The sequence below is a fragment of the Pteropus medius genome, unplaced genomic scaffold (assembly GCF_902729225.1).
Source record: "Pteropus medius unplaced genomic scaffold, Ma_sr-lr_union100, whole genome shotgun sequence".
Taxonomy (NCBI): Eukaryota; Metazoa; Chordata; class Mammalia; order Chiroptera; family Pteropodidae; genus Pteropus; species Pteropus medius.
In genome coordinates, this window is record NW_024340701.1 from 4,579,969 (window position 1) to 4,607,449 (window position 27,481).

The window sequence follows — 27,481 nt, forward strand, 5'->3', positions numbered from 1 at the left end:
AAGAATTTGATTTTTGGCCATGACTTATATTTTCAAATGCCTCTCACTCTCTCACTCTCAGTGCCTCTACTGATCTCAATAATACTCTGGAAGGTCAGAAGGATAGGGTACATTATATCCATTTTAGTAAGACGAGAAAACCAAGTCCCCAAAAAGTGATGTGACTCACTCTACATATGATGACAAGAAATTTTTTTAAACAATTTAACAAATTATTTATTTTATTTTAAATAAATGTTACTTTGATTTTTCACAAGTTTAAAATTGTAAAATTTCTAAAAATAAAAAACTCTAAAGAAATAAAAATCCTATCATCCAAAGACATCAGTTAATAGTATTAAATGTATGTGCATTAAATATGTATGTAGGTTTCATACTATTATAACAATTATATATAGTATTCTACCTTACTTTTTACTTTCTACAAGATAAGCATTTTCCCGTGTTATTTCAAATGCCTGGAAACTTTTTTTAATGCCTGTATAATATTTCATTGAGTTGACTCACTATAATTTACTTAATAATTTTCCTGGTTTGGGACATTTAGGTTGGTTTGAATTTCTGTCATTATCAACTATAATATAATGAATACCTTTGCATACAAAGATTTTACTATAATATGAACTTTTTAAATTAAATCTCAGAATAGTATTGACTAGACTAGAACTCAGAGTTTTAGATTCCTATTTCTGATCTCTTTCTACTACATTTTCCAACTCTTATAATACTAAACTACATGAACACTTTAATATAATGCCATTGTAAGTTTTCATGTAAATATTTGGATTTTCTTAGTGATCCCTGACCTGTGGTGGAAAGGGAGCACTCTGAAACTTAAACTCAAACATAGCTTTCAATGTTATTACTTTATAGGAAAATATTCAAGGGTAATTGGTAATAACGTTAGCATTACTGATAAAACTAATTAGAGTATTAGTAACTATGCCAATTTGCTTTTTGTGGACTTTGGTTTCATCTTTCCAGTGTTTACACATGGTCTTTCTTCTATTCTGCCTTTAGAATTGCTTCCCCAAGTTTTCACTTTTGTCTCATCATTTAGGAGTTGGGTGACCACTTGGTCTTGGTTTTCCCAGGAAATTCACAATTTAAAACTAAAGTCTAAATTTCCATATACCAGGAAACCCCATAGTCCAGGCAAACCAGGAGTGTTGGTCAGGAGTAGGTAATGACTTGTAAGTCATCCAGAACTCCCCATTCTTTTACATTTACATCTGGTCAGTCACAAAGTTGATTCAATCTTCTGTTAACTCTCAAATCCACCCACTTGTTTTCATCACTACTGTTACCGCTGTAATACATATTAGCTGTATCTTAAGGTATTGTGAAAACTCCTAAACAACGGCCCTCCTCTCTGAGACATAGTCTATTCAGCAACAAGACTGATCTTTCTAAAGTGTCGATCTGATCTTGTCCTACTTCTGGTTAATCCCTTCAATTTCTTTACATTGACCTCAGAATCAAGTCCAACTGTTTAGCCTGGCTTACAAATCTCACTTTAATTTCACTCCTACCTAACTCTCCAGTCAATTTCTCCTTAGAATTTTATGCTCTAATCACATTGGTCTTTGTTCATCAAATTGTAATGTTCTTTCTCATCTCTTGGCTTTCAAACACATTCTATCACTTTACACATATCTCCACCTGTTATGATCTCACTCCTATTCATCTTTCAGCTCTCAGTATAAATAACATGCCTAACGTCTCTTATCCTTGGAGCAGATTAAGTCTTAAATACTATATAGCATGCTAAATACTTTCCACAGCATACTGAATACCTATGTTGTAAAAGTTAGAATCATATATTAAATGTCTAGTCCAGTAGACTATGAGCTCTATGAAAACAGTGATCATATTTCTCTTGTCACTGTTTTGTTCTAATACTTTTCATAATTCTTGGTCCATTGTAACTACTCGGTAAGCATTTATTGACAAACGGAAGAAAGAAAGGAAGAGAGGGATGGAGGAAGAGGAAAAAAGAAGGGAGGGAAGGAAGTAACAATGATCACTCAATCAGTCCTGGGTGAGTCAGAGGAAAGAAACAGTCAGGAAATTTATTGAATTAATAAGACCTTGAGACCTTAAAAAGTATTTACACATTCATTTCACATTTGTTTCTTATAACACCTCTGTGAGAAAGTATTATCATGCACTTTTTACAGTGAGGAACTGGGGCTCAAAAAAGTGGTGTCAAGGCTCATCATGTTTGTTGGGTGAGAGGACTGACAAACAAAATAGATGCAGTCAGGCTCCCTCCCAGCAAGCCATGGGGTTCCCAGGCAGCCTTAGCTTGCATCCCGGGCAGCCCCAGATATAGCATCCCAGGTGACCTTAGATATAACGTCCTATGTAACCTTAGATACAGTGTCCTATACAACCTGTAGATTGTGATTGATTATAGTACTTGGCCTTAAGCCACTATTATGCACCTTGTTATAAGAACAGCCCCACCTGTGCAGGCTGGGGGAAGCTGGAACTGTGCCTGTGACTTCCTGTGTCCTGCTATGCCTGAATAAAGCTATGTCGCATCTGCCCACAGCTCCTCGCATATTCTTCCAGCTGCCAGAACCGCTCACGCCAAGCTTTGGTACCCTGAACTTGAAGAATGATATTATATCTTCCAGTTGAAATCTCATTTCCTTAAATTTCCTCTTGTCCCATTTCCTCAAGACCTAGCTGAAATACCACCTGCCCCCTAAGCTTCTCCTTTCCCCCCCCATGGTCCTAATAGTATCGTTTTCTTCCTCTTCTCTAACTCCACAGCACACTTTATTTTCCTCCCTAATGGTTCTTTGCACGGTGCTCTTTATATTGTACCTATTTGTATTTGTGTTCCATTCCAGTCTCTAAAAAATAAAAAAAAAGTTAAAGATATAATCTAGATCAGGTTAATATTTATTAGCATAAAGTTAGATGCTCGGTAAAAATGTTAATTGGAAGCTATCTCTAAGATTTAGTCTGATCTCCTCAATCTACTATAAAGAACAAATCAGTCAGAGAAGTTATTTCATATCTACCAAAGGTCACAGAGCAGCATGCTGCTTCCTGCTTCTTTGTGCCTCCTTCCTCCACCCACCCAAGCATGGAATATAAGAACAGTAAACTTGGAGTCCTGAGGTCTTGCTATGCCACCACTTACTCTTTGTGTAAATATCTGAGGCTTAGTTTCTGCATAGGTGATGATAGAGATATCATTTGTTTTATAATGCCACTTCCCAGCAGTGCCTGGCACATAACAATTTTAGCCTTTGACAATGTTAGAAAATATTAATGAGTTATAGTTGCAGAAACTTGATGCTACACAGTCTCAACAACCAACAATCCTTAAAAAGTCTAATATGTAAACAGAAATAGAGTGAACTTAAATAGACAAAATACTTCTGAATCTTCTAGTTTATCCATTTTGTCACTAGGTTTTGTGAAGGTTATCTCCTCAAGGCAGAACAGCCTTGAGCGACCATATATTTGCATAATGGCTTTTTAGTTGCTTCTTTGGCTCATTTGCTTTCCACAACTAATTGATTACCATACCTATGCTAAGGCCTGAAGGCATCTTTGCTTGGATCAGTTACATGCCCCTATGACAGGCGAAGAAGAATGTTTATTTCACCTCAAAAAGGTGAAGAAAGTTCATTTTCTCATTTGGTATATATTTCATCTAGGAAATTTAAGGTTTTTAATGTTTATTAGGAGGTAAAAATTTTTCCAAGGCCTATTTGAAAATTAAAATAGGCAATATCCCTAGACCAGAAAAGTATCAGCCCTTTCTCTTTTTGTTATGACAGTTGCCTTGGTGTTGGGTAAAGTGGAATTAGGAAGACACTAAAGAAGATATTCTAATATTGGGATCTGTAAGGTATTTGGCAGTCTTGAGTTAGGCCACTGTCTAGAATCCTAAATTGTGATGAACTCTTCAGGGCCAGTAAAATCTAATATTTTGTGAGTCAAACAGTAACATATATTTCTTTACATTACCCTGGGAACATTTAGGATATGGGCACTGGAAGATGGGTTTTCGTACAGGTAATCAATATAAGGAATGGAAGAAAGTCCTAGACAAAAAACACCAAAGGGGCAGAAAGAATCTTTTAGAACAAACCAGTAACAAGGAAAGTAACAATTATGACCTGTGGAGATCAGTTCATAAAATTCTAAAATCAAAGTTGCATTTGGGAAAAGATCTTTTCTGTCATATTCATACTATATCCCCAATATCTAGAATAGTGTGTGGCACATTAGGGTGCTCAATAAAGTCCTATTAAGTAAACAAATATCTAAACATCCGGCTTGGGAAAGGTGACTATGAAAGAATGCGAACAGCTTTGCATTCAAGGTCTAGGGATGGTAAAGTTAAAAATAGGAGAGAAAACACCTTGTGCCTTATGGGCTTGATGAACTACAAAAAATCAGTTCTCAACCTTTAATGTCTTTTAGACCATGAGGGAAGCCCAGTGACTGGATAATGGCTGCTGCTGAGAGCCTGTCCACGTTGGATAAGAGTACAAACTTAATTCTAAGGCATTATAATATAAATGCAAGGATTCATTAATATTTCAAAATCTTGTCAAAAAACCCTGACAGAGAGGACCCAAATGATAGTCCATAAGAAACAAAACAAAATGAAATAATTAAAGCTTAAGGATTTTCAAAAGCACAGAAAAAAAAGAAGACTCCAAAACTGAACACTTGAGAAAAAGGGATAGTGATTATTGTTGCTGTGTAGATTCCAAAACAGAGCCTGGTAAAAGAAGTACCATGTTATTTTGAAGGCCCTCATGAGCCGATCAACAGTGTTGTCCTTTTCTTGGCAAGATTTAAAGTATGCATCTACACATATGTCTGTTATTTGAGAGATGTGCACTATTATTGGGCTGAGTTCAGAGACTCAAAGCAAAGGCCTACCCCTGGCCCAGATTCCATGGTCAAAAGGAAATTGAGGAACAGCAGTATAGTTGACTTGATATAGCAAAGCAAAAGCCAGGCCCAGGAGGATATTTTTATCTTTTAATAAACAGTTCTCATTATCATCATCAAATGCTTACATTTTTACAAACCTGAGCTTCTCAGCCCAGCATTTATAAAAAACTGCCAAGTATTGTTTATAGATAAAAGCACAATTCAATATTTATGAATTGCTAGTTTTCTATAAATATAGATATTTTGAGATGATCTTCTCACTAGTCATTAAAATTTGAACAGGGATCAAAGCTAGAATAATATTAACAATTCCTTGCATTTGTATAGTGTTTTAAATAATACTATTAATAATAGATGACATTTATTGAGCACTTAGCAAGTGCCAGACACTTTACATGTAAATTCTCATAATGAATTCAGTTCAGTTCGACAATCATTCACTTAACACCTACTGTGTGATACATGAATAAAACTGAGTTTCTGTCTTTAAAAACTCTTATTTTGGTGTACTCAATCAGTATTTGTTGAATGAATAAATGAATGAATGAATAAACAAAATAATTGGTTTGGATAGCAGTGTGAGGTAGTCAAAATAACACAGGCTCCTCCTCCCTTTACCATCTATGATCTTTAGAAAGGACTTACCTTTCTTAGCCTCAATTTCTTCATCTGAATATCATCATCATCATCATCATTACTATTATTGAGCAATCCTATCCAACTCTGATCCCCACTATAGCAATGGTACAAATAGAACTTTAACATCCACGAAAACACACAACATCTATACAAAAACAACACAAAAAACAAGCAAAGCAAGGAAACCTACTAAACCGTAGTTCCCAATGTCCCCTAGGTTACTGCATGACATCTCTGCTCAGGTTAAAAAATAATAATAATTAAATAAACTTTAATTGAGCTTCCAAAGATACCATGATAAGAGGCAAACAGGACAGGAAGTTAACTAAATAACAAACTGCACCTTTCCTCATAATAGAATGTTGGCCACTCCAAACAAACATGGAATCATGTTCCATATCCCAACATTAAAAAAAAAAAGTAGTACCTGGATCCTAACCAAGGGCCATCCAGAAACTCATTTTATTCTTCTTAGTGCCAGTGAGGCTAAGCCCTATCCATACAGCAGATAAACTTGAGTTCTGGGTCAAATTATCCAACCTGAAAGAGATCTCATTCTGTGGGTCACTTACCATTTTGGTCTGCTGGTAGATTTCACCATAGGGGCCATCCCATCTCTATAAAGACTCTTGGTTTTGCTGAAGTTAACAATGTTGAAAATGACTCTCTGAAAAAGAAAGAGGGAGAAGTTTATCAGAAGACTGACTATGTTATGTAAGTTGCTACTTCCTGATAATTAGGACTGGAAACAATGAGCAGGATTAAAGGAATCTATATGGACTAGCTGCCAACAGTATAGTGAGAATAAAAGATGCCCACAGAAATTCAATGTGTTTGTTCCAGCTTAGCATAGTAGTTAATGACACAGACTCTGGAACCTGGAAGTCTGAGTTTTAATTCCACTTTCAAGCTGTGTGACTCAGCCAAGCTACTAAAACTTTCTATGTCTCAGTTTTATCACCTAAAAAATAGAAATAATGATGATACCTGGGGTCACTGATGAAAATAAAATAAGTTAATATATGTACAGTGCTTGGAACCTTATTTGGTATGTAGTGAATGCTATATAAGTTTTGGCTATTATTAATTGTGCTGTCTCTCTAGGCTGCCTAGAATTTGCATGAAAATTAATAATATTATCTATCATTACAGTGATAGTAATGCATTTGAAGTTCAACAACCTAAAGATAATAATTGAGTGCAAAATTGTTGTTAAAAACTCTGAAACTGCTCAGCACCCCTTTGACTAGGACTGCCTCCAGATATATATCCTCTTCTGTACCCGCTTTGTTATCTTCTGCTAAGGGATAGGGGTTCTGGGCTCAACCCTAATTACAGCATCAACTTACAGAGGCATAGGTACTTGGGTAAGTCTCATTTGTCTCTAGGTCTCACCTTTAAAATGGGGGCATGGGGTGTTCTAGATAACTAAAGCCCTTCCAGGAAGGTAGTACAATTTTAAAAAGATCAGATCTTTCTTTTAATAAACAACTTTGTCAATACTGGGGAGAAGATATTGGGAAAGAGAAGAGAACTGGGGTTAAAAGATACTAAATGACCACTGAACAGTCTAAAAGAGGACCAGAGCAAGGACAGCCAGAGAGTTGAAGAAAAGGAAAAGCTTTCAAGAGGTTACCATAGACTAGTTTTTCTATCCAGAGGGGAGCATCAAAATTCATGTATTATTTCACTGAACAAATGTTTATTGTATGATCTACTATATATTATTAGTTGCCAGGTATTTTACACACTTTTACAATGTTTAAATATTCTCCTGTACTACAATAAAAAATATTAACATCTCTATTTTACAGATGTGAAAACTAAGGCTCAGAGAGGTTGACTAACTTGTTTAAAGTCATGCAATTAATAGATGGAGAGTTGATATTTGAATCCAGTGGATAAAAGATAAGATGCCCATGATTTCTACCTTTATGTTACTCACTAAGATTTTAAAATTCCTAACTCTGTTCAAGTCTGTTTTCCAAAATAAGAGCAAAAATAAGTATAATGGCAATTTTTCAAGCCCTTAAATTTTTTGTGTTTTCTTGAAAAGAGAAAATCAAAACCATTTCCTCTGGTCTCATATTAGGGACTACCATGAAATTTTTTGTTCTATGAAATAAGCTCTTAGGAATAACTCATGTTTTTCTTTTTCCTCAGAGACCTAGCCATTGACCCCATCTCCAGACATTTCAGTTTCAGCCTTCCCTTCTGTCATTATATTAAGTCATCAAGAATATCTAAGGCTATTCCATTATTAATAACATGAACCTGCCTGTTGTCAGTTCAATTACTTTTTCCAAGGTCTTGGCTACTGTCTGCTTTAAGAAAATCAATATCAAGGGGACAAATGGCCTTTGAACCTCGCAGGGCTTAAATTCCTCTTTCTTTTTCTTCTGAGATTCCAGGCGTCAGATCCATTTCTAGTGAACCTGGAAGCCATACTGCATTTTCAGGATCTAGATTAATACTAAATGCAGGAGAAAATCTAATACAGAAATAACATGCAGATGTGAAGCTAGAAAAAATAAATAAGAAAGTAGAACAATTATTATTAATATCCTATTCTGTACCAGGAAAATTTCCTAAGTGTTTTAAATATGCTATATTTTTAGTGTCTCTATCCATAAGCAAAAGCTGTTTATTTTTGCCCAACTTGAGACATGAGGCAATTGAAGCTAATAACGGTTAACTGGCTTGTCCCCTCAAAATCCCAGAACTATTAACTGGTAGAGCTAGGATTTAAATCTTAAGTGTTCTGACCATAAAGATCATACTTTCTCTACAACACTACATGCAAAAGGAACACCATCTCTTACCATTCCCATCCATGCATTTTTTATTTATGTTTTCCAGCCTATTTAGGAAGGTAGCATGTGGTTGTAAGAACCAAAGGTATTTGGAAGTAGGCAGTGCAAAACATCTTGGTTTTCCATATTTTACACTTAAATATGGAAATGGCATCCATGAGGTAATGGTAACAATAACTTAATAATAACAAACAACTTTTGAGTACTTTCTATGTATCAAATTTTTACACATTCTTCTTAATTTTTCATATATCAAAGAAGTAATAATAGGAATTAGAAAATATTTAGGATCGGATGATCAATTTATCACTATACACAAGAGCTTGTGGCATGCAGAAAAAACAGGATATAGAGAAGTTAAATTTCAACCTTATGTGTATGTACTCGAAAAGAAGAAAGACTGAAAAAGAAAGTTCTAAGTACTCAACTTAAAAAGAAAGAAACAAATAATTCACATCACAGAATCCCAGAGACACAAAACATTAGAAGCATTTGGTACCTCTGAAAGGTCGGGGATCAGGCAGGGAAGATCCAAAGTCCTTACAAAGAGAAATTAAGTCTCCAGATTCTTTCCCTCACACCAACACCTAAGTGACAAGGACTGTTTCTTCATTGTGATGGGATCTAGTACTTGTATTATGTAGCAGAATTATTAAAGAATTTAATCATCTTTATAATACAAAATTGATAATGAGATCTATAACTAAACTAAATAGAGAATAGCAGTAAAGAAATTTTATTTAGAAATATAGCACATCAGAGAAAACAAAGAAAAGAAATATAAATGATTGCCACACAAGTGCAGGGGCCAAATCCTGCCTGCTGTCTGTTTTGTATTTTAAAAAAAAAGCCATGCTCATTCATTACGTGCTGTCTGTCTATGGCTGCTTTTGCAACATAACAACAGAGTCGAGTAGTTGTGACAGAGACATGAAAGCTCAAAAAGCCTAAATTACTTCCTACTTTTTTCTTTACAGAAAAAGTTTGCTGATCCTTGCTTTAAGAAGCAGGAATCAAAAGTGAGAGAATAAGAGGGCTATTTTCTTTTAGTCTTTGTAGTATCATTTCATTTTTAAAATTACGTACATGAATTTATTTTCATAAAAATTAAAATTTTAAGTAAAAATTTTTTAAAAAGAAAAAGATAGAAAGCTACCCAACTTATTTCATGAGTATATTCTCAACTTGAAGCAAAAATAGGCATGAGCGCTGGAGAATGGAAAAGTATAGCCCTGTGTCAGTTATAAACATTTATTAAAAATTTTTAAATAAAATATTACTGATCCAAATCCAGCAGTATATTTATACACACACATAGTATATGAGTACAAAGTCAGACATATCATAAAAATGGAAGGATGATTCAACATCAAAAAGAGCTATAATGTAAGTCATCCTATTGACAAATTAAGTGAAAAATACTAAATTATCAATAAATAGCTATAGTAAAAACATGATAAAATTCAACATCTATTTATAGTTTTAATCTTTGAAAGCTTGAGCTAGAAGAGACTTCATCTAATAAAGGGTATCTATTAAAAATTTACAGCAATCATTTTTAATGGTGAAATGTAAGAAATACTCCTTGTAAGGCCAGAAAACAAGGTTGCCACTATTGTTGCTCTATTCAACATCATACTGAAAATTCTAGTGCAATAAAATTAAAAGAGGCAGTAAAAAAATATGCAAATTAAAAAGAAAGATGTAAAACTCATTATCCACAGATGATGTGATTGCCAATGTATGAGAAACTAAAGAAAACTTTTAGACCAAATAGAGTCCAAGAAAGTTAGTGGATTTCATGAAAAACATACAAATTTCAACAAGGAATGTATAAAACAGTGGACTTATATTCAAGAAAAATATAGAAAGAGCACAATTTACGCACATCAGGAATAAAAAAGAGAACACAAGTATAAACAGGAAAAATATTTAAAAGTTTATTGTACTAAAAAGATATTATGCAATGAATTTGAAAAATTAGGGGAAAGAGCAAATTCTTAGAAAACAGAAAATATCTTACCAAAATTGATAAAAAATACACAAAATCTGAGTAGTTCTATTAAATTTATAAAGGTAATTGAATATATTAATGAAAACTTTCCTGCAAAGAAAATGCCAGGCCCAGACAACTTCCATGGTTAAGACTTCCAAACACTAACAGAAGACAAAACACCGATTTTACACAAATTATTCCAGACAGTTGAAAGTGAGGGAACATTTTCCAGTTTGTTTTATGTAACTCACATAACCTTGATAATGAATTCTGAAAATGATACTGCAAGAAAATCTCTTTCCAAAATATCTAAACAAAAAATTAGCAAATTAAATCCAATGGGAGTGAGAAAGAGAACAATAAACCATATTAATTTTAATTTACTCTAGAAATGTAAGCTTGTTTTGATTCTAAAATTAATCATTGTAATATACCATATTTTTATATTAGTTTATATAAAAAGGTGGAGAAAAATCATTTGATAAAATGTAACACTCTTTAACAATAATCAACTCTTAGAAAACTGACTATAAGAAAGATCTTAATCTGATAAAAGATACCTACCTGAAGAAAAAAAGGAAAAAAGAAACCAACAGCAAAATCATGCTTAATCATGAAAACTTTAAAACACTTGCAATGAATTTGGGAACAAGAAAAGAATGCCTGTTGGTGCTATTTCCACTCCTATTAAAGCTTGTACTGGAAGTTCTAGTCAATGCAATAAAATGATAAAAAGGAAGGGAAGAAATAAAACTTGTATTATATACATAGACAACATGATTATGTATGTAGAATACTCCAAAATAATCTATAAACTATTAGAATTCATTGATACAAAGTAAATATTAAAAAAATCAATTGCATATCTCTATACCAGCAATAAAATAATTAGAAAATAAAACTTAAAAGTGATACAAATTATGATAGTATCAAAAATATCAAATACCTATAAATAAGTTTAACAAAAAGTACCAGACCTCCACACAGAAAACTATAAAATATTACTGAGACAAATCAAAGGGGCTTAAATTAATGAAAAAAAAAATCATACTCATCGATTGAAGATTCATTATTGGAATCAATATAATTGACTAAAATCCGAGCAGGTGTGTGTGTATGTGTGTGTGTGTGTGTGTGTGTGTGTGTGTGTGTAAAATTTGATAACTTGATTATAAAATTTATATGAGAATGCAAGGACAAAATATAGCAAACACGGTTTAAACAGATAAGTTATTATAAAGTTTTAGTAATGAAAACAATGTGGTTTACATTGCTACTGATTATAAAAATATATCGATGTATCAGAACAAGAGCCTAGGAACAGTTTCACTATATAACAGAGATGACATTGCAGATTGGTTTAAAAGGGTAATTGTCAATGAATGGTGCTGGGCCAATAAGGGCCAATGAGTCACCTTTACGGAAAAAAACATTAAGTTAGATACCTGTCTCACATCGAACACAAAAAGAAATTCCAAATGATTTAAGAAATAAAATGCACAAAGTCAAACACAGCAGATTATTTTACAGACTTAGGGTATGTAAGCACTTTTTAGATAAAGCATCAGTAGCATAAGCCATTAGGAAAAACATAGATATATTTGACTGCTTTACAAAAAAGTTATTATATCAAAATATATCATAAACAAATAAAAAGCCAAGGCAATGATTAAAGAAGACATGCATAACTTTTGTGATAGAAAAATATTAATACACATACCTATAAATAACTCCTATAAATCAAAATATAAAAGAACAATTCAATAGAAAATAGGCTAAGGATATAATCAGACAAGTTATAGAAGAAGAAATGAAAGGTTTATAAATAAATGAAAAGTTAATCCTCACTAGTAATTGAGGAAATGTAAATTAAGAAAATAGTGAAATACATTTCTTACCCATCAAAATAGCAAAACATTAATAAATCTGAAAATACCAAGTGTTAGTAATTTGTAGGAAACAGTGATTTTTGAACATCGTTGGTGAGCATGTAAAATAGAATAGCCTCTGTGAGGGGAACTTGACAATAAAGATAAAGATGCTTATAACCTACGATCCAGCAATTCTACTTCTATGTATTCTTCTAAAACATTTTTGCACATTGCATAAGGAGATATATACAATAAAAATTCATAGCATTGTTCATTTGTAATAGCAAAACAAACAAACTAAAACCATTTAACTCAGAATGAGAATGGGTAAATTGTCATTCATCAATACAATAGACTGCTATTCAGCATTTAAAATGAATAAACTGAAACGACATTTATCAATACAGATGACACCGCCCAGAACTATGTTTAATGAAGAAGGTAAGCATTAAAACAGAAAACAACAGTATATTTTAATGTAATACATGCATATATAATAAAAGTATAAAATCACACTGGGAATAATATCCATTAATTTCAGGACTGTGATTATTCTGAGAGAAATCAAGAGGGAAAGAGAGTGGGTTTAGCTGTACCTATAATGTTATATTTAATGCTACATATCAAAATCAATAAAAGAAAGCAAAATCTAAAGGATGAAAAAATGTTAACATCTGCTTCATCTTAATGGTGAATCCTTAGGTATTTTTATATTATTTTATGTTTATATGAAAATTTTCCCTAATTTAAAAGTTTAAATACCTTTAATTCATTAGGAATTTTAGTGTGAAATATGAAGAAACAGCACAACATTTCTTTCCAACTGGTTAACAAGTTATTCCAACATCTTTCTTATTGAATAAGTCATCCCTTTCCTTTCTAATGTCAAATGCCACTTTTTCCATGTAACAAACTTTTATATGTTGGATTTACGTCTGGACTTCCACTTATTTTTCACTGATTTATGTGTTTATTCTAGTGATAGTCAGCTATTGTTCTGTTAATGGTAGTTTTATGTTATGTTTCATTTTACATTAGGGCAAATCTCTAGTCAATGTTCTCCTTTTACTGTTTTATATGGCTTAACACCTAGTGATCTTTTTTTGTCCTTTATTGGTTATTTTCTTTCATGATTCATTTTGTTTATGCTCCTCTACAATTTTTGAAAATTCGTATTATATTTCATAACAATTCCTTGAAATCTTTCTTATATTTTTCCTTCTTTCTTTAGTAATTTGCAAAACATTTACCCTAGTTATATTCTACTAATAGTTATATTTAAATTTAAAAATGAATTTGATTTCTTAAGCATGAGTTTTATATGACTGATGTCAGTAACTCCTTCTGAGACAACCACTTATTACTCACCTATTCTGAATAATATAACAATATGGGAGAAAACTGCTTGGCATATGTCTGGCTACATGTTTTAGTCATGTGCCACCATATAGCTAGTTTAATGTAACTAGGTTAATGCACAGAAATTTAGGGTGATTTTGTCATGATATATCAAAGGTAATGGAGGTAATATGAGGCTGAGTTGGGGATAAAATTTAGGTCTCTTTTTTTTTCAGTCAAATCAGCTACTTTCCTTCAGAGCCATATTCTATGTTTTTATATTGTCTATTCTGAGCCTAACCTGATTCCCAGCACTGTGAAAGAAATATTGGAGTTCCAGGCCTACCTCTTCCTGTGTAACTCTGACCATATATTATCATTTGAGTCTTATTTGCCTCATCTGTAAAAATCATATCTATTTGGTGGAGTTGTTGTTAGGATTAAATATAATTGCTAAGCCGATATGATCAGGAAACAATAAACTACTATACACATGTATATGTATATGTTCATGCATATATATGGATATATACAAATACTTATATAACAATGTGTGTGTGTGTGTGTGTGTGTGTGTAAGTGTATAATTAAGTTAAACCTCCTGCCCAGGAAGAACCATTAGGTTGCCACTCAAGTTCCTCAAAGAATGCCAGGAAATCCTGAACCTGATATATCAAAAGCATGAAGTCTGGCATACAGATAATCACTTGATGAAAAACAAATCCTTATCTTTTATAAGCTGATGTTCAGGAGTCACAGGGAACCAACAAAATTTATTAATAAGCTGCATCTGTGTCTTGTTAACTGGAAATTGTCAAAATCTTCATACAGACACTGCAGTCTGATAGAGATAATAGAGAAATAGCTTACAGATTGCACATTAGAAGATTCTTCTCCTTCTCTGAAAGCTTGTGAGAAGGCAGCCAAGAGGTAGAAGGGGAATGGAGCATAACATTCTCATCAAGGGAAGTTTAGCATATCAAACAAGGGCATTAGCAACATGACAGAATTAAAATAAGATCTTTCAAGGAGACTCTCTTCTCCCTATAACTCAGAATTAATATCCACCAACATATAAACAAACAAACAAAAAATGCCTCTCTTTTCTTAAGTCTGAGAGCATTTCTTACAGAAAGTTTTGTTCTAAATTCATTCATTCATTCAAGAAACATTCATTAAATCACTTTATTTAATAAACAGTTATAGGACTCTTATTCTGCTATGTGCTGGGATTACAGAAATGAGTAAGACCCTTTCCCCTTAGGGAATTACATAGTTTGGGAGAAATAAACATGTAACTAACACACACACAAGAATGAAATGCTGAGGTAGCCTAGTGGAAGGAAAGTTGTATCCTTACTGATGAATAAAGACTGGTCAGGTAGGAGAGATAGCATGGAAGATATTACAGTCAGAGGGAGCAACAAGAACAAAGGTTTAGTGGTTTGTGGGGTTACAAGTTGTTCTTTGTGGATAAAGCAAAGAATTCTGGGGCTGGGTTGGGTAAAAGATGAGGCTGTGGCATTAAAAGGCATGTGAGCCATAAGGAGTTTTAATTTTTACTGAAAGTAATATGAAGAGGCTATTGAAGAATTTTAAGTGTAGATGTAAAAGGTTCAGATCTATTTTTTGGAAAGAGTACCCCCAAATTGGTATTCTGTTCTCCTCTCAGGATGATGGAAAGGTCAAGGAGACTGGATAGATTACCAGCTGCCTGGATGACTCCAATCCTAGGCCAACCTACATTGCTCCAAGAGAGTGAAATCGCTACGTTTACCAACTCCATGTTTTCTTTACCCAGAGGTGCTACAGAGTGAATAGGACAAGTGAGAAAACAGGCGTAGACACATGTTTGATTTCTTAAATGGGCTACTCATCAGGCATGGGGGAGGAAGCCACAGGTTTTTTTTTCAGTGCTTCTGAAATTTTCAAACAGGAATACGTTTATATACTTAGGCAAAACCAAAATTCCTTCTCTTATTTATTCATTCAGTACCTCTCTTAACACAGACTTAGCACACTGTGGTTGGTCCCATAATGCTACCTACTTCTGTCTGCTATTAGGTTTGTACACTAATTGCTTTCATTATAATATGGGGAATGATTTTGTTTCCTGGGTTACCTTGTTTAATGTTGGCCCAACTTTTCCTTGATGAGACACTTAATACCTATCTTTCTTACAAATGCATATACATCATATGTGTAGATTGACTACAAAATTTTTCACAATTCCTCTTTCCACTCTGTATCTACATTCTTTGGACCATGATTTTGCTGTTCCTCATCAAAAGATGAGCCTCTTGAATCTAAGCTAACATTGTATTTGGGTTTGGCGAACAGAAATTGGTGGAAGTGACAGTATACCAGTTCTTAGCCAAGATCTCAAGAAGCCTTGTGTAATTCCATGTTCTCTCTTGAAATCCTACTACCAACATCTGATCAAATTCCTCCTGCTAGCAAATAACTTCACGTTTTCAAAATTTGAAGAAAAAAAACTAAAAAAAAAAGTTGATCAAATCAAATGACAGATAATGAAAGATCATACTGAAGAGAATCCAGTTGTCTAGCTGAAGCCATCCTAGACCATCCTGCAGCCAGCTGACTTGCAAACATAGGAGAGAAGCTAGCAGAAATCAGCAGATTATCTACCTAGACCAGAGTTGACCACCAATATAGAAGAACCCCTCAGCTGACCCGTGGACTCACAAGCATTAATAAGTGCTTATTCTTTTAAGCTACTGAATTTTGAGGTGCTTTGTAATTTAGCAATAGACAAATAATATACTATGTAATGTTTCAGTGATCAAAACTATGCAAAAACAGAAGAGAGAAAGAACAAAAGAAAGGAAACATTAAAAAGAAGGGGGGAAAATCACTTACATGTGGAATCTAAAAAAGCGATACTCATAGAAGCCAGAGACTAGAATGGTGGTTACCTGGCGGGTGAGAGAAAAGAAGAGATGTTGGTCAAAGAGAAAAACTTTCAGCTATAAGATGAATAAGTTCTGGGGAGCTAATGTACAGCATGGTGATTATAGTTAATAATATGGCATTATATACTTGAAAGTTATAAAGATAGTAAATCTTAAATGCTTTCACCACAAAAAATCATGTGACGAGATGGTGTTAGCCAACACTGTGGTTGCAATCATACTGCAGTAAATACGTGTGTCAAATCAGCACCTTGTACACATTAAACTTACATAATGTTATATGTCTCAGGTATAACTTAATAACTTTGGGGGAAATTTTTAAAAGGAAAGGAAATAAATTGAAAAATTTTTAATGTAATTTCACATTGTAGTTTATAGTTACACTATTTGTATCAAATTGACTTTGATTTTCTTCACTATATTTGTAATTGTTTGATACAAGAGAATTCTTCCTTAAATACTACATCTACATATTATTAAAAGGCTATTTAAACTAATATATATTTTTAAATCAATTTTTCTCTAGATTTTCACTTTGTAACTTTAGGTAGTAAAAAAATCGGTTGGAAAAAAATCAGTTCCTATCTTTTGGAATTGTGCAGTTTGTCTGGGTTCATGGGAGGAGAGATGATATGTCATAAAGCAATGTCAGTTTCTTTCTTTTGACTTAACTGTAAAATAAGAAGTTTAGACAAGATTATACTAGTCTTAAGAGGCAGAAAGCTGAGTTCAAATTCTGCCTTCAACACTCACTATCTTCATAGTGAGTTTTATTAAAAACTTTAGTGTGTTTTATTTTACCTCAGTTAACCATCCATAAAATCAGGATGGTAATACTTTACCTATATGAAGGCTCAATCTTCACCTAGATAGCTAAAGCTATCTAGGGTTCTTCTGAGGGTTCTTCAGCTCCAAGATATAGGTTTCTATGGTTCTGTTTTTATTACGTCTTTATTATGTACTGGACTCTTTTAATAATCACAACAACTATTGAGAGAAAGATCTTAATGTTCCCATTTTACAGAAGAGGAAACTGAAGCTCTCACGGAAATTAAATAGCTTGCCCAAAAGCATGGTGCTGAGAAGTGGCAGAACTAGGATCTAAAATCAGGTTTATCTGACATAAATTGGAACTCTACAGAATAAAATATACTGTATCCTCTTCTCAGTACTGGACAACGTAGGCGAAACAAAGAAATAGCAAATTACTCTCCTCCCACTTAGAATCATGTTGTAAGTTAAAAGACAATACTAGACAGATCTGTGCTTTCAATCTCCTCTGAAGACAAAGATTCTTTATAAGAAGCTCTTGACGAACAGCAAACAGCACAGCGGTAATTCTAAGAGAGCTGCACTTGCTTAGACAGGGCTTTTCCTTTTCCCAAAGCATCTGGGAACTATGGGATGACTGCTCTACAGCACGGCTTTATGGCACTGCTTTCCAAAGCACAGACCAAGTGACTAACTGCTATCAGACCAGGCGCCTGAAGTTGTTTACTAGCTGGAGGGAGGCTTATACTAAGCCAAACACATTCTCTCATCCAGTTCTCCTGAGGCCAATGACAACTGCTTATAAGCTACTGGTAAGATAGAGGTCTAGGTTCAGTCTCCAGCCAATATGGGGCTATAACCAGACCCATGTTCCATTTTATGGTTGGGGTCAGGGCCAGAATCTATATAAGAGTTCATTCAATCTGGGGCCGCAGTTAAGATTCAGTCCACCTAAGGAAGAAATCAGTCACTTTCCACAACTAGAGGACAATTCAATAAACAAAATATGTGAAATAAACAAGTTTTGAAAACTTGATGCAATATAATCCTAATCATATTTACAATATTACTGTTATGTTGACACATTTTTAACTGACCCATTTTTCATCACTCATGCAAGGCTCAGGTTGAGCTTGTATAAACTTCAAATTATTAGAATCCACATTCATGGAGCTTCACTTTAGAGCAGTTTTGGAAACCTGAGAATTGGAAGAGATCAATTTTAAATGGAAAAAGTGAGAGTATCTTGTGGATTGCAAACTGCAGATAAAATGCTTCCTTATTAAAGGCTGTTTTCTCCAACGAACTTCAGAGAACACTAAGCTCGCCCCTTTGTTTAAAGATAATCACATTTTCCTCAGAGTGGTTCACTGGGGCTTTACCGTGGACATGAATTTTTCATGACTGATTGATTGAAAAAACAATGCCAACAGAGAATAACACAAGTGTAGGAACCTGTCTTACAAGGTAGAGTTAAATTACTCCAAGGGTTAGAGTGGCAAACTCAGGTGCTGCCTTCAACTCAGCAAGTAAATTGACAATTACAAATCTGTTGAAAAATGAGAAAAATCAATTAGGGAAAGGTTGACTTGTACTAAGAAGTAGTGCTTGCTTTATTGAACACCCTTCAGTGGACTTTGGGAACAAACAGAGAAAGTACTATGGGAAAATGCCTAGCTTTGGGAGAGGGATGGGAGAAGGTGGATTGGGAAGAAAGTTGGATTAAGAGAAAAGAGACCTGTCTTCTCTCCCTGGTTTATGTCACTGAATTATTATTTGACCTTAGGAAGATTACTTTTTATCTCTGATCCCATATTTTCCCATTTCTAAAATAAAGATAACAGATAAGGTCCAGAGTCATGGACTGAAGAGTTTGGAGAAGGTAACACAACTAAGCCAGGTCAAGAGTGAGAAAAGGAGACACTAGGGTTTATACACGTTTGATTGATTAATCCCTTATTCTTTCAACAAACATTAGTATTTTACGCACTGAGGATATATAGATAAAGGACATACATTGTTCTACCTTTATGTAGTTTACATTTTAGTAGGAGACAAAAACACATAATTAAGTAAATAAATGTATAATGCAGTATCAGATAGTAATAAGAAAAATAAAATAATAAAGGGTTAGGAGAAAGAGTTGAAGATAGTCTATGGTCTGTTTGGTTTAAAATTATTATTACTTTATATATATTTGTTAAACACCTACTAAGTTTCTTTAAAAATCTTATAAACATTTCTTATTTTTCAGATTAACTAAACATAATATGAAAAAAACTTAAAAATTAGGTAACTTTCTATTTTGACATCCTTCAGAGAGGGGATGGACAAATTCGCTTTGCGTGTTGAGGATGATGATGCCACACGTGCATGAAAAGGATATAAAAAGGTTTATTATTCACATAATAAGAATTTATGGGAAAAGTAATCTCCCAAACTGGTTTGAAAATGGCTGAGAGAGCAGGGAAGGAGGCTTGCTTGGAGTTTTATGGTGGTTAGGGACTAAGGCCAGGTCGAGGATTCTTAAATATACAAACCAGAGCATGCGCAGTTTGAACTTGCTGCCAATGCAAAAAAGGTAGCTTCGTTATAAGTTTTCTTATAAGCTTTCTCAAATGTGTGGCAGAAGGGTAAGGAGGGGTGGTCTCGAAAGATGCTAACAGTCAAATGTCAAAAATGGAGTTGAATTTTTTGATATACTCTCTAAAGATGATACAGCTTAAGTAGATAAAACAGAATGAATGAAACTCAAGTCTGGTTTCTTTCATTTAGCTCCAAAGTCCATTTTTTTTTTTTCTATTTTACACTGTGGTAACTCAAATGGAAAGAATCTGTAATTTTCCTTCAATGAGCCTGGTGAGCTGTGTCTCTAAAAAGGAGTATGGATATGATACTATGCAGAAGAAACTTGAGAGATGGTAATATGCTGGTAATATGGGTGTTTGGACTGACTACTGCATAAAATAACTAAAACAACTTTAAATGCTCTTAAAACAATGGGGGAACATGGGAGAACTAATAAAAATATTAAGAAATTATCAGGACAAAATTTAAATGAATTTTAGATCCAACAGAGAGCATTTGTTGAATCTGGTGAATCTGAGTTTCACAAAATAGAAATTGGCTTACAAGGCTGCCAAAGCAGTTGAGAATTAAAGACACCATAGAAAAGTGAGACCAAAATTCTACGTGCAATTTATATTCAAGTCATTCACAAAATTCAAAGATGCTCATATACAGGGTAAGTTGCTAACAAACTAAGTAGAATGAAGCATCAAGGAAGTTAAAATGCTAAGCGGAGATTTCAAAAGTCACACAGTGCTGCAGAAAGAGTTTAGAGTTCTGGTTCTACCAAGTTTAAAAACCTTGGTAAATACTATATGCTATTTGAGATACCGGAAGGGCTATGCCCTTGCAGTAAGGGCAAGTCAAATATATACCTGAATCTGAATACCTGAAATTCAGCTTTGACCAGATAAAGATGATCTTTCCCAAAAGTTATTTGCCTGCCTAAAGAAAAATTGAATCCTTTCAGGGGAAAATAATATCAATAGAAGCATCTACATTTTTCAAACACAATATCCTGCATCAACCAAATTTACCAAACATGTCAAGAAATAGAAACAAATGAATGAAAGAAAAAAAAAAAGAATCGTAAGATTTGTATGGAATCACGAAATACCCTGAATAGCCAAAGCAATGCTGAGAAAAAAGATCAAAGCCAGAGTTATCATACTCCCTGACTTCAAATTATATTATAAAGTGACAATAATCAAAACGCCATGGTATTGGCAGAAAAACAGACAAACAGACCAATAAAAAAGAATTGAGAGCCCAGAAATAAACCCTCATATGTATGGGCAAATAATTTGAAACAAAGATATCCTTTTCAATAAATGGTGTTGAAAAACTTTAAAAGCCACATGCAAAAGGATTAAACTAGATTGCTATCTGTCATGGTGTACTGAAATTAACTCAAAATGGACTGAAGATCTAAATATAAGACTAAAAACAATGAATTACATAGAAGAAAACATAGGTACTAAACTCATGAACCTTGGTTTTAGAGAACTTATGAATTTGACCTCAAAGGCAAAGAAAGTAAAAGCAAAAACAAATGAATGGAACTATATTGAACCAAAAAGTTTCTGCCCAGCAAAAGAAACCATCAAGACAAAGAGGCAAGAAAGTGAATGGGAGAAGATATTTGAAAACAGTGCCTCCGATAAGGGGCTAAAATCCAAAATATACAAAGAACTCATACAACTCAACGACCAAAAAAACGATGCGATTAAAAAATGGCAGAGTTGCTGAACAGATGCTTCTCCCAAGAAGACATACAAATGGGCAACAGACATGAAAAGATGATCAACTTCACTAGCTATTAGGGAAATGCAAATCAAAACCACAATGAGATACCACCTCATACTTGTTAGGATGGCTATCATAAACAGGACAAGTAATAACAAGTGTTAGAATGGTTGTGGGTAAAAAGAAACTCTCATACATTGATGGTGGAGATATAAACTGGTGCAGCCACTATGGAGAACTGTGTAGAGGATCCTTAAAAAATTAAGAATATAATTACCATATGACTCAGCAATCCCCCCTTGTGGGTCTCTACTCGAAAAATTGAAAACATTTATCCCTGAAGATAAATGCATCCTGATGTTCATAGCAGTTCTATTTTTGTGAAACAATATGGAAATAATCAACGTGCCTTTTGATAGATGATTGGATAAAGATGTGGTACACATATAGAATGGAATATTACTGAGCCTAAGAAAAGATGAAATACTGCCATTTGTGACAATATGAATGGATCTTGAGATTATCATATTAAGTGAAGTAAATCAGACAGAAAAAGTTGTAAACCATATTATTTCATTCATAATTTGGTTATAAAACTGAAAGCAAAAAACAAAACCAACAAACAGAAACTCACAAACACAGACAACAGTTTAGTGGTTGCTAGAGGGAAGAGGGGCAAGGTGGGTAAAGGGGGTGAAATATATGGTGACAGAAGGAAATTGGACTTTGGGTGGTAAACATACAATACAATATACTAATGATGTATTATTGAATTGTATACTTGAAACCTATATAATTCTAATAACCAATGTCACCCCAATAAATTTGATTAGAAAAAGAAAAAGGAAACCTAACCTACATATTATCCAAAGATTTTGGGAATCAATAGAAACTTCTAAATCATTATAACTAATATTTTTTTAAAACATAGAGAAAAGACAGAAAATTTTACCAGAAAACTGGAATATAGACAAAGGCACAAGTGGAAATCCAGAAAAAGAGAAATTTAATAACTGAAATAGAGTTTCATAAATGAATTTTAATAATACATTAGATCCAGAAGAAGAATGGAATAGTGAAATAAAAGATCTGTAAATAGTCTATAACCACATCAAAGCACTGAAAGAACGTATGATTTCTGTAACTCCTCCAGAGGCAGTGGACGAGAGTCTCACCACTCTTACAACTCCCATGGTCTCAGCAAAGCTAGTGGGTGCATGCAGTTCACACAGGAGATGCCCCTTGAATGCCAGACTGTGGTGGCCAGGAGGAATTGTATTTCTGGGCCCCAGAGGTCTGAAAAAGTTAGAAAGTTCAAGGGACAACCAAGAACTAGTGCAAGGTTAAACAACAGGTTCATCTTCTACACAGGGCTGCTCCTTCAAGACTGGGAGAGATAGCTGTTTCACCTAATTCATAGAAACAAACACAGACAGTCTAATAAAATGAACAAAGAAATATATTCCAAGTGAAAAAAAAAGGTAAAAATCCAGAAAAAAATACCTTCATAAAATAGAAATCAGTTACCTGATAAAGAGATCAAAGCAATGATCATAAAGATGCTCACAAAACTTAAGAATGGATGAACACAGTAAGAATTTCAACAGAAAGATAGGAAACATAAGAAAGTACCAAACAGAAGTCATAGAGATGAATAATACAATAACTGAATTGAAAAATATATTGTTTATTCTAGTGTACATGTAACACCAGAAGCAAATTTCAACAAATTTCAAAGGAGTTTATTCATTTACCACAGTGGAATTAAGCTAAAAATTTAAAAAAGAAAGTCATCTAAAAAATCCCCAAATGTTTAGACAGTGATCGATATACTTCTAAATCATTCATGTATCAAAAAGAAAATCACAATGGAAATAAGATATTTTCAACTTCAGGTACTCTCACGTACTGCTGGTGGAATAGTCATTCTAGAACAGTTTGATAATATCTAATAAAATTAAACACATAAATACTCTATGACTCAGAAATTCTACTTCTAGTTATATATCCAATATATGTACACCAGGGGGAATGTACAAGAATATCCTTAGATATTCTTAATAGCTGAAAAGTAAAAATAAAAATAGAAATGTCCATTAAAAAAGAATGAATAAGAAAAGTTTGGCATATACATACTACACTATGCAGTAATGAAAATAAATTAATTATGCAAAAATATGCATGATTTTCGGAAGCATAACATTGAGCATAATAAACCAGAAAAGCCAGACACACACACAAAAACCTGTTATACAATTCTATGTATATAAAATTTAAGTGCTAGCAAAAGTAATCTATAGTATTTGAAGCCAGGATGGGAAGTACTGATTAGAAGGGGAGAACAGTGGTCCAAGTGGTGGTTATATGTTGTTCACTTGTACAAGTTCACTAAAGTTTCTACTTATAATTTGTAAATTTTCTGTACCTATATTAGATAAAATACTTATTAATTAAGTAAAACCATTTTATTAAAGTCATAATAATAAAAATAAGACATTTAAAACATGTGGGATGCAGCTAAAGTAGTGCTTAGAGGGAAATTTGTAGCCTTAAAATGTGTATATATGATAGAATAAAGGCTAAAATCAAAGATCTAAGCTTATCTCATAAAGCTAAAAAAATAAACACAAAAGTGCAACACAGAGTAAGTAAAAGGAAGGCCACAGTAGACATAAAAGCAAACATCAATGAAATAGAAAATTAACAAAGAATAGAAAAAATTCAATAATGACAAAAGTTTTTCCTTGAAAGGTTAATGAAATAATAAAACCTTAGAAGGCAGTTTAACAAAAGGGAAAAACATACAAATTAACACTATCATGAATTTAAAAAGGAGGAAATCACTGCAGAGCCTAAAGATACAAGAAGTTAAGATAAAATTACCTTGATAAAACTGAAATTATTTTAAAAAGATAAGATGACATTGATAAAACTTTGGTCAACACATTTCAAAATTTAGAGAAAATTGTCAAATTATTCAAAAACACAATTTACTGAAACAAGTAATTAAAAAATCTGAATAAATTTTGTATTTGTCAGGCTTCTGCTGAGACTATGACACGTAACAAACAAGTCCAAAATATTGGCAACCTTTAACGACCCTGTTTATTAGCCTACAGACTGACTATAGCTCTGGTGAAGTTAGCTGAGATCAGCTAGAGCTGACTCCCATACTTTTGGGTTGAGTTTAGTCTGCCATGTATTTCCTCAATCTGGAATCAGTAGCTATCTGAGGATAAATTCTTCTATGGTCAATAACAGAAGAGACCAAACAAAAGCACTCGAACATATTTAAAGCCTCTCTGCTTAAGCCACATATTGAAATAATCCATTTGCTAAAGCAAGTTGCATGCATAAGTCCAGCACCAATGGATCAGAAAAATATAGTACTTTGCTCACTCTAGAAGGAGGCAGTGCAAAAAGGGCATGGTTTGTAATTTTATTAAGCAGAGGAAAAGATTTAAGAAAAATACAATTAAATTTACCAATACTATATTTATTAAAGAAATTAAATTTGTAATTAAAAACATTCCTTTAAAGACACACTCTAGATCCAGGTGGCTTCACTAGAGAATTCACCGGTTCACTTCAGAAAGTCTTTTAGAGAAAATATTAAAAAAGAGAACTCCTGCCAAATCATACTTTGAAGCTAGCATAACCTTGGTACTAAAATCTGATAAAGACATTATAAGAGAGAAAGCTAATAGGCCAATGTCTTTCATGAACATAGACACAAAAGTCCTAAACCAAATACTATCAAGCCAAATCGGTTGTGGTATAATAGAATTCTAGACCTCAGTAAGAAAAAAGAAGCGATTGTTAAAAAGAATAATATGGAAAACATATGGTTGAATGAAAGAAGCCATGTTCAAAAGGGTATACAGAGTATGATTCCATTTATAAAAAGTTCTAGAATAAGCAAACTAATCTAAGTTGACAAAGTATCTATTACCTTTGGGAGGAAGTACCAGGGGGTCTTCTGGGTAACTAGCAATGTTCTATATTTTGGCCAGGGTAGTGATTACACAGTGTATTTGTAAAAAAAATCATTGAGCTATTTTATAGACTTGAGATTTGAACATTTTATTGTATGTATGCTATTTTATTATATTGTATGTATGTAGTCTTCAATTTTAAAAAGTTTGCAAAAAAATTCCCACTAATATTTATGACTCCCTGAGGAGATTCTAAATATACAGTTGTTAATATTTCTTCTCACTCTAAAAATTTGTGATTCTACTGCCAACTTCTACTAGTTGATTAGAATCTTTACTATGTCTCCTTAACAACAGTAGATCAACACTAAAAACAGCACTAAAAACTTTTGATAATATAGAATACATCTAAAAATAGCTGCAACAGCTTAAGTGAGAAAAACACTTGAAAGACCATAAATTAAAATCTCTGTAGTGAGAGGTAAACCAGTGCTTTAATTAGGACAATAGCATATTTTTATACCAGGGGCCAACAAAAAAACTGAAGCTGAAATATTACAAAGCCAAGTTGGTAGACGAATATATGATATTTCAGTTCTAGAGGAAAGCTAAATCTAAATGTCAAATTATGTAACTGAATGTTTTACCCACTATAGTTTCAAAGGAATAGAAATGCCAACAGCAGAGTTCCTGAAATTTAGAGACATACACTTTATGACAAAGTAGAAAAAGCACAGAATTGAGAGTGTGAAAATCTGTGTGCTAGTCCTGGCTGTGTCACTTATTAGTTGCATGAGTTTTGAAAAATAATGTAAAGTCTCTGAGTTTTTGTTCTCTCATGTATAAAATTGATATTAATAATATGCACCTCTCGGTATTATAGGGAGACTACACATTATACAGTCTACCAATTATTATTATTATTACATTATCATTGTCATTATTATCATTATTATTATCCATTTACTTTGATGATTTTTGAAGCATTTTAGTTTGGTTTTCTAAGGATCTCGTCCCAACAACCCAAACTATTTGGAACATTTGAAAATCCACATGGATTCCTCTGGGAACATGAAACTACATGCTCGAGTTGTATTCTAAGCATATACTTGTGGAACACATCACAGGAGATAAACTGAGGTCATTCTCTTTCCAAAACAGAACAACTCTCCTGAAAGAAAACATTTCCTCTGAATTTTTCCTTAGAGGAAAGTGAGAGACTACTACAAGTTTTGACCAACTTAACATCAGCTAAGTCTTTCTAAAATAATTCCCTCTGCCAATTGTGACATACCTATAAAAGCTCCTCAATTTTTCATGTTAATTGTGCTTTCTCACATCTAAATACCATTTTGAGTCCCATGTCATGAAGTCAATCTCTCCAATATCATGTTTCCCAGCTTCTCTAGACTAAGCTCTCTATTTCTGCCAGAACTGGCTCACCAACAGTCCCAAACATAGCTCTAGAATGCTTCTTCTCCACTGTCAGCCTGGTTCACTCCTACTCATGTTCTGAGACTTAGACGAGGTGTCATTTCCTCCAGGAAGCTTTATTTAATCCTCAAGCTCACATAGGTACCCTATGCTTTCTCCGCAACCTGTACATCCTTTCACAGAAATTATCCTGCTGTAGTGTTAAACAATTATTTATTTATCTCTATCCTTCCTCCCCTTAGCTGAAAAATTCTGAAGGATAAAACTTCTTTTTATGATTTGTATCCTGCCATTCAGTAGGCTCCTATTGCATGTTTGTGCTAAATAAGTGAATAAATGAATTAGTTCATAATTGAATTCATGAATAAATAAAATAATTAAATGCATGGTAAGCATTCATTCCAGCCTCCATGCCTTTGTTCTCACCATGTAGATCTCCCTGGATTGTTCCCTTCCACCTACTCAAATCCTATCCTTCATTCAGTTTCTGCTAGAGTTCTAT

The 27,481-nt window shown here is 33.5% G+C and overlaps 1 protein-coding gene across 1 annotated transcript in view; it reads right to left on the bottom strand.

The window, feature by feature from the left end:
- AGBL4 (AGBL carboxypeptidase 4) overlaps nucleotides 1–27,481 on the bottom strand; it is a 1,011,660-nt gene that overhangs the window by 585,994 nt on the left and 398,185 nt on the right. Inside the window, exon 4 of the mRNA XM_039885641.1 lies at nucleotides 6,147–6,241. Within this exon, the coding sequence (XP_039741575.1) occupies nucleotides 6,147–6,241 (95 nt within the window). The remainder of the gene's footprint in view (nucleotides 1–6,146; nucleotides 6,242–27,481) is intronic.